Source organism: Trypanosoma melophagium (genome assembly GCF_022059095.1).
Source record: "Trypanosoma melophagium isolate St. Kilda chromosome Unknown ctg16segment0, whole genome shotgun sequence".
NCBI classification, from domain to species: Eukaryota; Euglenozoa; class Kinetoplastea; order Trypanosomatida; family Trypanosomatidae; genus Trypanosoma; species Trypanosoma melophagium.
In genome coordinates this window covers 1-12,804 of record NW_027125144.1, presented here as the reverse complement: position 1 = coordinate 12,804, position 12,804 = coordinate 1, and the positions used below count along the sequence as shown (strand labels likewise).

The following is a 12,804-nucleotide window of genomic DNA, read 5'->3' as shown; positions in this document are numbered from 1 at the left end:
TAACGTCTTATGAGAGAAAAAAGTTTTCAGTGGTTAAGGGTTTGACTCCATAACTGCCATTACTATCTCTTGCTTTCCCATCGGTTGTGACTGGTTCCATGTTAAGCATTGACTGTTCCAAGATTTCGGCAACAACAGACTGAAGTATAGAACTCTTCGAGAGTACCTTTACTGCTGCAGAACCGTCTGCAGATACCATTGCATCTACTACCACAGGAGTATAAGAGACAGTACCGTGATTTTGTGTCGCATGGGCTGCAACACCTCTCCATTGATAGGTACCAGGTGTATGAAAAACACGGAATCCCATTTTTGTAAGTGTCTGCTCAAGAACTTCGCCATGAAGGCAGGTACCTGCTGAAAGGCGGTAGGTATCAGTTAAAGTGGCACCTAGTTCCTCACACAGGGTGATGTACGACGATTCATCTTTTTCATTATACGGAGATAAGAATCGAGTACACACAATGGGAAGATAAAGAACTTTTATTGTGACAGTATTTTCATCCGGTACCTCGTAAGAGAAACGTATTGAAGGAGGCTCCCTATATGGTGCCCAGGACCTGGCAAGAAAAGTAACTTGTAAAGTTTCACCTGTGTTTGGTTTGATGTGTTCATTTTTCGATTGTAACAGTAGCCCAGAATCCACCCCAACAATTTCTAATAGGATATTTTGTAACCCCTTCTTACCCTTAGATTGAATTGTGAGAGTCAAACGAGCATCAGCCCCACGGTACTGTTGTGTACACTGAACTTCCACTGATTTATCAGAGTAAAGGGTACCGGTTAATCCTGTAAGGAGCGAGAGAAAAAGACGTTGTACTTCTTCCTTTTCTTTTGTCGTACTTTGCAATTGTATTGAGGAAGTAACAAAAAACAAAGATTCCATATCGGTATCATTTGTTGATTCTGATTTGGAAGAAATATCTTGCACAGCCTTTAATATATCCGGGGAACCCAATGCAGTGCTAACCCCTTTAGCTATAGGTAATTCTCGTGCTTCGCCATTACCTTCTTTAGATACTGTCAAGGTTTTAGTAACATTTACTTTCTCCCGAGCGACTGTATCATTCGGAATAATATAGAGATTACCCTTCTCAAAGGCTGGAAGAGGTTCTAGAACCTTTTGCAAGAGTTCGTCGTTACCGAGTTCGATAAGACCAACATATTCCATGGCGCGTTGCTGCAACTCAACACTAAAACTATTTTTAAACGATCGAAGTATCTTTACAATCTTTTCACGAACGATCACATCATAGTAGTTGTAAAGTTTTATGAAGGCACTTAACATGAGGCATTGAGTTTCCCCAGAGGCATCACTGAGATGACCTTGGAGTACAGTTACCTGCATGAGTGGTGTACTCTCTACATTTAGGGCAATCTGATACCCAAACTCTCCAATAACGATCGCCGCAACACGCAAAAGAACTTCAGGGACAGTACTACGACTTTTGAGTATACTAAAGAGTTTCATTACCGCTCTTTTTTGAACGTAAGAATGAGTTAGAATGACATCTACAACGCGATACACTATTTCTTTTGGAGTGATATTGTCAGCCTGTGCGATAACGGAAACAATAGTGTCAACGTACCAACCATAGTCTGTGCAATACATCTCTGACAATTGAGCAATGGCTAGCACGAGATTTTCTTTAAATGTTCCGTCAGAAATAGGAAGGTACGAAAGTAGTTCTTCAACTACTTCTGTTGCATTATCCCTATTACAGATATTTACGGTTACATCCAAAGCTTTTGTGCGAATAGAAACATCAGGATCATGTAAAGCAACAACAATTTGTTCCTGATACTGTTTAGAATATTCTCTGTAATCATTTAGCGAATTCTTGGATAAGCATAAACGTGACAATAAATTTAATCCCATATAACGTAAATTAGAATCCCTTTTTTCAGTAATAAAGGTACTAAGAACATCTAAACATTCACTACGGAGCTTGGTACCTATGCTCCACTCATTAACAAGTAAAACTACTTCAAAAAATACGGCATTTATGGCACTTACACGATTCATGGTACCCTTTTGTTTTTGCTGCGTTTGTGCCTCTCGCAAAACCCTATCTGTAGCTTGTACAATTTTTTCTAAAACAAGAAGGGCTTTCTCTTTTAGTACCAACTCTGAAGGAGCTGGAAACTGACGAAGAAGACGTATAGAAATTGCTTGTAGCCATGGAGCAGGAACGCCGTAATAGACATATCCTGGCTCTGTTCGTTTAGCCAATATAATTTTCCCAAGGAGATCAATGATCTGATGAGGAGTTGACTTAAAAAGATCTTGAGTCGTTTCATTGAGACATCCTGTAAGGAATAAGACAGCACAACCACTCATGCCAAACATGGGACTAAGGACAAGATCTGTAACAACAGGGACAACTTCCGCAAGGTCTATAACTTCAGGGTATTTTCTATACATACGTAAATATGTGAGTACAGCTTTTTTTCGAATATGTACATTATAACTATTGTTTAAAAGAATATTCTTTACCCCAGTAGACATTACTTGAGCAAACTCTTTTCCACCTGTATTAGCAATCGCTGTGAGTGCTAGACTAACATTTAGCTCCTGCTCAGACAGAAGATCTTTGTAAATACTATGGGTGGCGAGGGTTAAAAGTGGATGGTTTTCATGAAGAAATACTGTTACAGAGAGGTAACCAATGAGTTTCTCCGCTGGAGTCGTTAATGCCAATAATTTAACTCCCTCCATATGACCAAATTCCACAGGGTATCCAAGCATTGTGATGAACATTAACTTACATACGTACTTTCTCCGGTCATATGTAGTCATCTTTGTTGTGTCTTGAAACTTCGAGCGGATTTTGACGAGTTCTAACTCGACGCGTTCCCTTTCTTCGGCAGGACTACTAGTTGCTTTTCGAACATCTTGTATAAAGTGTGCCAGTCCACGCATGTCCATCTTTTCAGAGCCTTTAAATTCTTATCACCGAATTATCACTACAATTAATTTTTTTTCTCTGGAAAAAAAAAAATAAAAGACGAAAAAATTAAAACTAACAATAAGACAAAAAGAAGTTTAATAAACAGAGCAATAACATTACTGTAGAGACATTCAAAGTAAGAACAAACAGTTATCTCCAAAAAGTCAAATCCATGGTTAAAGAAAGAAAAAAGAGGACAATGTAGGAGATTTTCCTTTACTATCCTTAGAGAGTTCAGGTATCCAGAGAACTGTACTTAACGGAAGCAGTGATCTGTACGGAGGAAAAAAAAAAAAATGACAAATACAATCACCATTCTATTTAAAATATCACTGTTATAAGAGGATCATTCCCTCTCGGGTAGGACGAGAGGGTGAAGGTGGAATAGCACCGTTTTCCTTTCTTATTCGTTTTTTAACTGGTGTCTCAGGTGCCAAAATATCAGTGTCATTATCACACTCCTCTAAGGAAGATTGGACACAATCTTCAGAGACTGGAGACGACCGATCCTCCCCAATATGAGAGAATTCTATAGACTCATTATCACTTTTCATTCCTAACCCTGTTCCCAACTTTCGTCTAGTTAACATATACGTTGGTAGGCTGTGACGAGAGGAAGTCGAGTTAAGTCTTTCTGACTTGCGCAATGTCTCTGCCAGTGTTTTTCTATGTGTCTTGCTTTCCAAAAGCTCTTTCTGTATCTTGCACGAATCAATCGCTGAAGTACTAGTACAAATATTATTGTGGGAAAAATAAAAATCTCCGTCTTTCACATCACTTCTATGAGTTTTTTCTTTATCAAGGGAAGTTCTAGATCCGTTATCTGTGCCACACACTGAATTCAACAGAGTTGTATTGATGTCTGTGACAACATCTGTCTCTTTAACTTCCAAAACAGACGGATTAGTATCAACATAGGTGTGAAAAAGAAAATCACATCCAAAGTTAGCCTTAAATCCGGTGAGAGCAGTTACTACCTCAGTGGGGAGAACCTTTTCACGAGGTTTTCTGAGTGAGATCTCTTCTGTACCGTACAGCTGCAAAAAAATATTCCACGGTACTTTCATGAGGACATCCCGCAACATTGTGGGACTAACTAGTAATTTAAGAAAGAAGCGCGGCAGAAGAAAACCTTCAAGTTCCTCTATATCATCCTCAATCTTCTTTTTCATACGACGTTGGCTCATACCTTCGGATTCAAATAAGCCCCAGAACAAAACTCGTGTGAGACGGGCCAGTACTTCCACAATTACAGTTTCCATGGGTAGACGCGATACCTCAAAACGTTTTCTTTTACGCAAACAACCTCCTACACTCTTAACAGCAGCCTCAGAGCGCAAGACCAATTCAGAAGGGGTCACATTTCCTAGATTATCTGAACTTTTTCCAAATACAAAGTCGTGGATTTCCTCCAAAGCAACGACGAATGCTTCATCAGCAGAAGACTTAAACTCTGAAAGGATACGAATACAACCCGGTACACCAGCCTGCATCTCTACACAAAAACAGAAAAAAAACGTGAAAGGTAAAAACAAGAACAACAACAACAACAACAACAAAATGTTGAAACAATCATTTACTGCATGAAAGATGGGAAAATCCCATTCACACAATAAAATAGAAATAAAAACCGGCGAAAAGACTTTTCGTCCTCCCTCAATAAGAATCAAAATAAATAAACAACTGGCACTGATTCACTCTAGTTCTTTTCCTTCCCTTCATAACATTTTGTCTGTGATGCTATCCGCATCGCCAGTTATTTTATTCTTTTTTTTTTTGCCTTTTCTCCCAATAGGAAGGTCTAGTATCTTAAAAACAGTTAAATCTTCAATCAAGGAGCAATGTATCCCTTTTTTTTCCCAACGGGACTTTTTCCCTTCGTTCCTTGTCCAAGGTCGGTTACTGTCCTCATTTTCACAATGTCAGAAATAAATAAACTTTACTCCCCTAATGCGCTAAAAAATATAAAATATTACCCCCAAGCATACGTTTGCAAAATATATATATAAACTGGTCAAATGTGGGACTGCGTGCCGTTGAGGTTACCCGAAGCGACGGCACGAATGAGTTTCACACAGCCATCGAGTTGCTCTATGGAAACAAACTCATTTGGTTGATGTGCTTGCAAGATAGATCCTGGGCCACAGACAACCACAGGAAGACCAATATTCTGATAATGCCCCGATTCAGTGGCGTACCCGACTTTGCGCATTTTCGTGTCCTTAGTCAGATGGCGTAACAACACAACAAAAGGATCCTTTTCGTCAGATTCCTTCATTGAAGGAATCTCACCCAATGGTTTTATCTCAACACCTCCATCAGGATATTCTTTCTTTAAAGAGGGAATAAGTTCTTTGTCCAAGAAACTCTGTATTTTTTCTTGAATAGACTCGAACTGCGCTTGGGGCAAGCATCTCATTTCATAAAGAAATTCACACATTGCAGGAATGGTATTCGCTGCATTGCCCCCTTTGATTAAATTTGTTGTTACTGTAGAAAAAGGTACATCAAAAAACTCATCCAATGGACCCCTAAATTTGACTCCTTCAGCCACTTCACGGATTTTTACGACAAGTTTACAGGCATAGTCAATAGCATTACATGATTGTTTTGTAAGAGCATAGGAGGAATGTGCCGCTTTACCGTAAAAAGTAACACGAAACGAAACATGACCCTTGTGTGCAGCGACTATCTTGTTAGATGATGGTTCACCAACGATGCACCCATCTGCCTTGATATTGTTATCCCGCAGATACTCTGCAAGCGCCTTGCCGCCGAGACAGCCCACCTCCTCATCGTATGACCATGCAAAATGAATCGGCTTAAGACGCTTCATCTTGAGTAATTCCGGTGTCAGCGACATCGCAACAGCGATGAATCCCTTCATATCACATGTGCCCCGCCCGTACAGCCGGCCGTCCTTCTCTGTCAGCGTGAACGGGTCGGTGTCCCACTTCTGCCCGTCCACCGGCACAACGTCCGTGTGGCCGGAGAGAATGATGCCGCCGTCCGTCACACCGCCGTCGCCCGGCAGCGTTGCCCACAGATTCGCCTTCGTCTTCTCCGCGTTGTACAAAAGCGTGCACTTCACACCGAGGCCCTCCAGGTACTCCCTGCAGTATTGGATGAGGTCGAGGTTGGAGTTGCGGCTCGTTGTGTCGAACGCCACGAGCTTCGCCAACCACTGCTTAGCGTCCATAAATGATAGTAGGAGAGAGTCGAAATGGGTATTCTTACGATTAGACTTAGCACCTTTTGTTAAGAAAGGGAGAGGGAAAAATGAATACGAGGTGTGTGCAATAGACGACTCCCTAAATCTAAATATGAGAAATGGGACGGATCCCACCAAATATCAGGAGAGCTACCAATACAACATATGTACCTGCGAAGTGTTTCAGTTCTGAGAATGGAAGTAAAATAAAAAACGGTTTCATGTTTAAGCTACGTACACGAAGAATCCTTCTAGGAACGCAACAGGTGAAAAGGCCCTCTTTGCACTCTGCACAACGTACACTGAAAACGACACTGCTGCATCTAAGAACTCTCACAACAGTGGAGCAATAAAAAAGAAATCGAAAAAAAAAAGAACACAAAATAGACGAAATCCGATAATAATAAAAACGCTACAATGATTTCTGTATGACACCACTTGTAATGCCATACAGAAATACCCACGAACCCCTCCCCCCCCCCCCCCACACACACACACACACACAAAAAAAAAAAAAAAAAAAATCTCAATAAAACTGCTTAATACATCCTTTTCAAACGTTGCCGATATTTGGTATACTCTCCCACACTATGTCGCAAGCATCAGTAACCTTTCCCATATTACCAATACATTTGAAACCCAATATGGTAGAAATAAGGGAAAAGAAAGTCATTTACTGCCCACACCAGGATATCTTGAAGTACTCCATTTTTCGTTCCCTGCAAGAGCAGATGGATATGGCACAATGGCGAGTTTCAACTTTATGCTGCGTTGCGTAGTGTCAAGTCGCGATAAAAGACTAGTCTCGCTTCCTCTCACGATCATGTTTGCAAGTGAGAAAAGGGAAGCAACAACAAAAAAAGACAGAAAGTCCCATTGTTCGCACGTTGCGACTAGTACATATATAGAAAACTATTACTAACAGAACTGAAAAAAAAAGAATATGCATGCAACGAAAAACAACAGCGACAACAACAACAACAACAACATGTATTACATTAAAGAAACACTTTAAATAACTGGGGCATCTTCGTTAACAGTTTCCTCTCTAGATTTCCCTTCAATTCGTACAATGCGGTACACGAAAAACAGAAGACGTGGTAAACAGCAAAGGAAGAAGAAATCTTCCAACTCATCTGGATACAGGCCAACCCCATCTTTTTCTTGTTTTTTTACTTCCTCTGGTGAATGTAAAACGGACCATCCATTGTACACCACTCTACACTTAGCTCTTGCCAACGATAGTCTGTCATGGAGAAAAGTTCAAAGGCTTCTGGGTCACGAATAGCGGCAACAGAACGACTATGCGGATAGAGATCATCAAAGCAGAGAATTCGTGTTCCAACTGGGACACTGCGGAAGCGTTCGGAGAGATAATGGGTTAGTGATTTGGGAAATAACAAATTAGAAAGAAGTATTGCTGTTTTTCCTTTTTCTGAATCGAACAATGTTTTATTAGCGAGAATTTTTGTCATATCTTCATTGATTATTTTCACTTCAGGCATTTTTTTTCTTAACAAGGATTCAATTTTTGGTTTGAGAGTTTCCCATGCGGATTTTGCAAGATTGGCATTGTGTTCACTGATCTCCACACCCACACAACGGGCACCTGTTAAGATAGCCACTTGAAATAAAACAGATCCGTTACCACAACCAAGATCATAAAATGTATCTTCAGAAGTTATTTTCATTAATCGCACCATGCGAGAAACAAAAGTCGGTAAAAGTGACTTTGCACAAAGATGACGTGAACCTGCAACTTCTGTGATGCGCTTAACATGCAGACTACTGTAAACGCTATCCATAAGACGATCCAAAAAAACACATTGACAGCATTCTGAGGTGCAATGAAAACAACCACTATCATTGGGATCAAGTCTCAAGGGTAACTTGTAGGGATTTTGTGGAGAACCGTTCCCTTGTTCGACGTGAGGTGGGGCTTGAAGAGTTGTTACTTCATTAGCTCTACTATCAATCTTAGAAACAACTCCAATTTCCAATTGTGGTTTGTCCGATGTCATACCTCGACAGCGCTTGCGTCGAAGAACTAGTCCGGTCATTTTCTTATAAGTTAATGGTTTTAAAAAACCCTGAATTGCTTCTTGTTATAACAGAAGTAGGAAAAGAAAAAAAATTATACATAAATACATACGTACGTATATACATCAAAAAATCAGTTGTCACAGGAATGCAATTTGAAGGTTCTAATTTTCTTGTCTTTTACTCTATATATTATTTTCAGAAGAAAAAAAAAAAATACACACAAACACACGAGAAAAATTATTTCTTTAAATACTCAATACGCCTTCGTAACATTTCTTTTTTTGCATCAATAAGCTTTCGATGAAACTCCTCCTCTGAAGGTAAATCAACATCTACAATGTAATTATTAGTGTCACCCTCACGAGCCCTTTTCAAAGGGGCACTACTATCTTCATGCGCAAATTCCAGACGTAACTTTCTTTCGGCAGCCATTTCAACATCACGAAGACGGGTTTCCGAGTCATGCGCAGATAGCCGTTCAAGATATTCATTGCTTGACTGAGGGCCTTCATCTCCGGAAAAGTCAGAGTACACGGAATTCGATTTAATTTCATCTATGTTATCCTCAGTAACTTCTATATCATTTTGAATAGTTGTTTTTTGAGCTTCTACAAGTCCCTTTGCACAGCCAAAATATATCTTTTTAGAATGTGGCATTTTATAATCTTTCCCAGTAAGCAATGCCAAACGTTTTTCCCATAGATTTTTTTTACTAATAAGATGATTTATATCGTCATTTTTGGCACGAATAACCACCTCTCCATGAGTTTCAATGCTAAGCAATTGAGCGTTCCGCATCTTGGCAATTTTATCACCAATTTCTTGTTTTAATCTAAAAAGTGCATATTTTGCTACCTTGACATCTGTAACCTCCAGAGGGTTAGATGGAATACCGCTAACACCCAGACGTGAGAGACGTTCTTCTTCAGCCTTGCGTTTCGCTAACTTGTAAAGCAAAGTGTTTTTCCTCTCATTTGTTCTCGATAATGTCCCCTCTATTTCCCGCAAGTAGTCCTGCATAGCCCTAAAATCCAGACCAATAATAACAAAAAAAAAAAAAAAAGAAACAAGAAACTACGCACAAAAAAAAGCACACACAAAGTGCTACATATTCTCAGGAAAATTAGTGGAAAATCCCAAAAAAAAAACTTATATCATAACATTATTTTGCTCTAATCAATATAAACTCGCTCAATCAACCTTGATAAAACGATATATATAGCGCACAAACCAGAAAGAAGCAAGAAATCCCACGGCACCAGTTGTTACGGCGAAGAGAAAACTCAACAACGCCATATATCCCAAGTACATAATCATGGGAACCAATCCATCTATGTGCAAATTACCTACAATGACATAGAAAAGTGAGTACATAAATAAAAAGACTCCAGAACTTGCTCCTATAAAAAAAGATCTCCACCACCAACGATAGTCTTCAGCACACAAAGAAAGATAGACCATGACTATCGATATTTCTGATGTGGTCAGGAGTAAAATAATGGCAACCAGTAATAGAAATCCAAAAACATAATAGTATCTGTTCAACCATAGTGCACCAAGAATAAAGTAAACCTCAATAAAAACAGCTGCAAAAGGGGGAAAACCAGAAAGCAAAACAACAGACTTTGAAGTATACCAAGGTTGTACAGGTACATGACGTGGGATTTGGTTATAAGATGAAGGTACTGATATGGTACCTCGCTTAAAACCCAATATGGCTCCCAAAAAAACAAGTGGAATGTTTATAAAAAACCACATTCCCATAATCACAGTAAGTGAAAAAAAAGGAACCGCTCCACTGCTTGATTGTGACCATACAAGAAGATTTATAATAAAAAAAGTCCCAAATGCCAATCCAGGAATAATTGTTCCTGTGGCAAAAACATACTTCCATTTGGTTGCATTCCAAAGTTTCAGTAATCTTGCTGATGTGTAACCTGCGTACAACCCCAAAAATGCAAAGCACACGAGTACAGCAGTAAAAAGACTACCACGACTTTGTGGAGAAAAAAAGCCCAAAGATGCAAAGAGAAGTACAGTACAAGCCATACCTATAAGTTGTACACCAGTACCGGTAGAGCAAGCGAGAAGCCATCCATTTGGTGGGGGTCGAAATACATCACGATTAAGTAACTTCCATCCACTATCTTCAGGAGCATCATTCTCATCTAGTTCAATACCACTTATCTTACTTAAATCCCGACGAACAACTCGGATCATAGTTGCAGCAATAAGAATTGTAAGAAATGCGACAAAAAAAGTGGAGTTTATAATAGAATACCAATGAATATTGTACCTATGAACATTTAAATAAACATCCCATCTAGAAGACCATTTATCATCACTTCTAACCCATGTGACACCATAACTCCATGTTATACGATCCTTTGACGTAGATAAAGGACGTGGAGAAGATATCGTTTTTACATTTAATGCTTCACATCCATGTTCCGATTGGTGCTCAAAAGAATAGGGGTCCCCTACAAATGACAATATTCGGTACTTTGTCACAACATCTCCAGCAGCAGGTTGAACTTCTTCATCCGTGTATTTAATAGTAAAATGAATATGATTGTATACATACATAATATCACGATCCACATATCCGAGGGGAACCCCAATTACGTACTCCTTTTTTTCATTTACCTCTGCAAGAGGAAGTCCGTCCAAAAGCAAATTAATGCGGTACTTAGCCTTTATAGCTTTGATTAAAAATTTTCTTTGTTTTTCGTTTGCAATTTCTTTTTCGCATATCTTTTCACAGGTTACATTATTCAGTAGTCGAATATTCTCATAGGGGGAGGATTTAATGCGATCTCCCATAAGAACACCCCCAATATTACCAACTTTTCCACCTATTGGTGCCTTTGGAAGACATGTGGGGAAAACATTGTAATAGTCATACGGCAAATGTGTCCTAATAGAGGTAAGAACATTTACTTGAATAGGAACAATTTGATCTTTAGAGAAGCTCTGTGGATGAACGTTCGGTAGCGAAACGGCAGAAGCCACACGAACATCAATAACCAAGGCAATAAGCAGAACAGTCAAAGCCCCAGCCAGAGTATAAACGCTCATTATTGCGATCCTTAAAAGGAAGGGTAAAGTGGAAAGATGCGGTAAATACTAAAGAAAAAAAAAGCAAAAAAAAAAGAAGAAACCAACAATAAAAAAAATTCCAGCAAAAAAAAAAAACAATGTCGAGTGAGCAACTTCGCGCGCTCCCTACCACAGAATTTAAAATAAAAAGAAATACCAAAGAAATAAAAAAAAAAAAACAGCCACGCAAAAAAAAAAGAAAAATCACAAGAACAGCACCCCGACATGTCAGCCGGGCGGCGGCTGCCGCGCCAACGGGCGCATTTAAAGAAGGGGGGCTCGGGGAACCACCCGCACCCCCGACCGGAAAACAAGGGAAAAAACAACAGCAGCAACACAACCGGGGCCCCAAACCCAGAAGAAAGGAAACCCAAAACAGACCAAACGGGGCGGCAGCCAAGAGGGGCCCGGGCCCGCGGGCGGGGCACCTTCCGATCTTCTCGGCCGGCCGGCGGTACGGATCGACTCTTTCTGGAACAGGAGCGAGAAGAACAGCGCCGTGCGGATGGGGGGGCGGGGCGTCTTCTTAAAACGTTCTTGGGGGCGGTGGTGTTATTGGAGCGATTCCCCCGATGCGTACTTGAGATAAACGTTACAGTGCTGGCCGGCGACGGATCACTACTTGCCGTTGCGGCAAACGCAGTGATGTGTGCATTACTGGGCGCCGGTGTGCCGTGCCGCACCGCAATTGCCGCTGTAAGTGTTGCCGTTTTTGCACCACCTGATAAAGAAATACTCTTACCATTAGCATCATCCGGACCTTCAGCAGAAGGAGGGTCATCGTTGACATCTTTGCTCTTGCTCGACCCTACCATAGCGGAAGAGGCAACAGACGAGGTGCGGAGTGTAGCGACCACGACATTTATCCTCTCCAATCCAAATGGTGGAGGCGGTGGGGTACTCGCAAGCAACATGCATTTTTGCCCACGCCGCTCTAGGCATGTTAAAAGCGTTTCAGCAAAGGACTTTGCGGATATGGCTGCACTGGCGGCACGCGCAGCAGTAACCATTTTTGCGTTTATGCAGAACTGTGGTGTACCCTTGGAATGATTAATGAACGACTTCTATGTTCTTGTTTTCCTTTTCGCAGACGTGGCGCAGGGTCAGACGAAGCGTGGCGTGAGCTAAAGGAGGAAAGAAAAAAAAACGGCATGGTGTCTTTTTCTCTTCTTTCTTTCTTTTTCTTTCTTTTTTTCTCTCCTTCTCATAATATATACATATATAAAAAGATAATTATACTCAAAGAATATGAGAATTGAGACGGAATGACCTTTGTTTTATCCCCAGTTTGTGCTTCCTGCGACTGTGTGGATATGGGTGTGTGTGTGTATCTTTATCCCTCTCTAGAAAGGAGAAGAAAGGTAGTAAATGACGGGTAGAACGTGTGGTTTGGTTTCAATAATTACGCAACGTGATAATGGGTTTGAAGAAAGGAAGGCAATGATGAGAATGAAACTCCCAATGTACACGCCATTCAGCGGATCCCTAATAATTCCCTCC

General features: G+C 40.5%; 7 protein-coding genes across 7 annotated transcripts; 1 reads left to right on the top strand and 6 right to left on the bottom strand.

Moving 5' to 3' along the window:
* Positions 1–7: 7 nt before the first annotated feature.
* Positions 8–2,929, bottom strand: LSM04_008246 (Clathrin/coatomer adaptor; the record flags this gene model as incomplete). The annotated part of the gene is made up of 1 exon (XM_067337430.1): positions 8–2,929. The coding sequence occupies one exon, from the start codon at positions 2,927–2,929 to the stop codon at positions 8–10; it is 2,922 nt and encodes a 973-aa protein (XP_067193605.1).
* A 357-nt stretch (positions 2,930–3,286) lies between these two features.
* On the bottom strand, positions 3,287–4,444 carry LSM04_006909 (uncharacterized protein; the record flags this gene model as incomplete). Its single annotated transcript, XM_067337428.1, has 1 exon — positions 3,287–4,444. One exon carries the CDS (start codon positions 4,442–4,444, stop codon positions 3,287–3,289), a length of 1,158 nt encoding a protein of 385 aa, XP_067193577.1.
* A 521-nt stretch (positions 4,445–4,965) lies between these two features.
* Positions 4,966–6,150, bottom strand: LSM04_004311 (Peptidase M20; the record flags this gene model as incomplete). The annotated part of the gene is made up of 1 exon (XM_067337427.1): positions 4,966–6,150. The coding sequence occupies one exon, from the start codon at positions 6,148–6,150 to the stop codon at positions 4,966–4,968; it is 1,185 nt and encodes a 394-aa protein (XP_067193527.1).
* Positions 6,151–7,334: 1,184 nt separating this feature from the next.
* Positions 7,335–8,222, bottom strand: LSM04_007545 (Histone-lysine N-methyltransferase DOT1 domain; the record flags this gene model as incomplete). Its single annotated transcript, XM_067337426.1, has 1 exon — positions 7,335–8,222. One exon carries the CDS (start codon positions 8,220–8,222, stop codon positions 7,335–7,337), a length of 888 nt encoding a protein of 295 aa, XP_067193591.1.
* A 220-nt stretch (positions 8,223–8,442) lies between these two features.
* LSM04_003206 (Pre-mRNA-splicing factor Isy1) lies at positions 8,443–9,225 on the bottom strand (the record flags this gene model as incomplete). Its single annotated transcript, XM_067337425.1, has 1 exon — positions 8,443–9,225. The coding sequence occupies one exon, from the start codon at positions 9,223–9,225 to the stop codon at positions 8,443–8,445; it is 783 nt and encodes a 260-aa protein (XP_067193510.1).
* A 171-nt stretch (positions 9,226–9,396) lies between these two features.
* Positions 9,397–11,283, bottom strand: LSM04_008860 (Nonaspanin (TM9SF); the record flags this gene model as incomplete). The annotated part of the gene is made up of 1 exon (XM_067337424.1): positions 9,397–11,283. The coding sequence occupies one exon, from the start codon at positions 11,281–11,283 to the stop codon at positions 9,397–9,399; it is 1,887 nt and encodes a 628-aa protein (XP_067193615.1).
* A 246-nt stretch (positions 11,284–11,529) lies between these two features.
* On the top strand, positions 11,530–12,354 carry LSM04_005652 (Exoribonuclease; the record flags this gene model as incomplete). Its single annotated transcript, XM_067337423.1, has 1 exon — positions 11,530–12,354. The coding sequence occupies one exon, from the start codon at positions 11,530–11,532 to the stop codon at positions 12,352–12,354; it is 825 nt and encodes a 274-aa protein (XP_067193552.1).
* Positions 12,355–12,804: the final 450 nt, after the last annotated feature.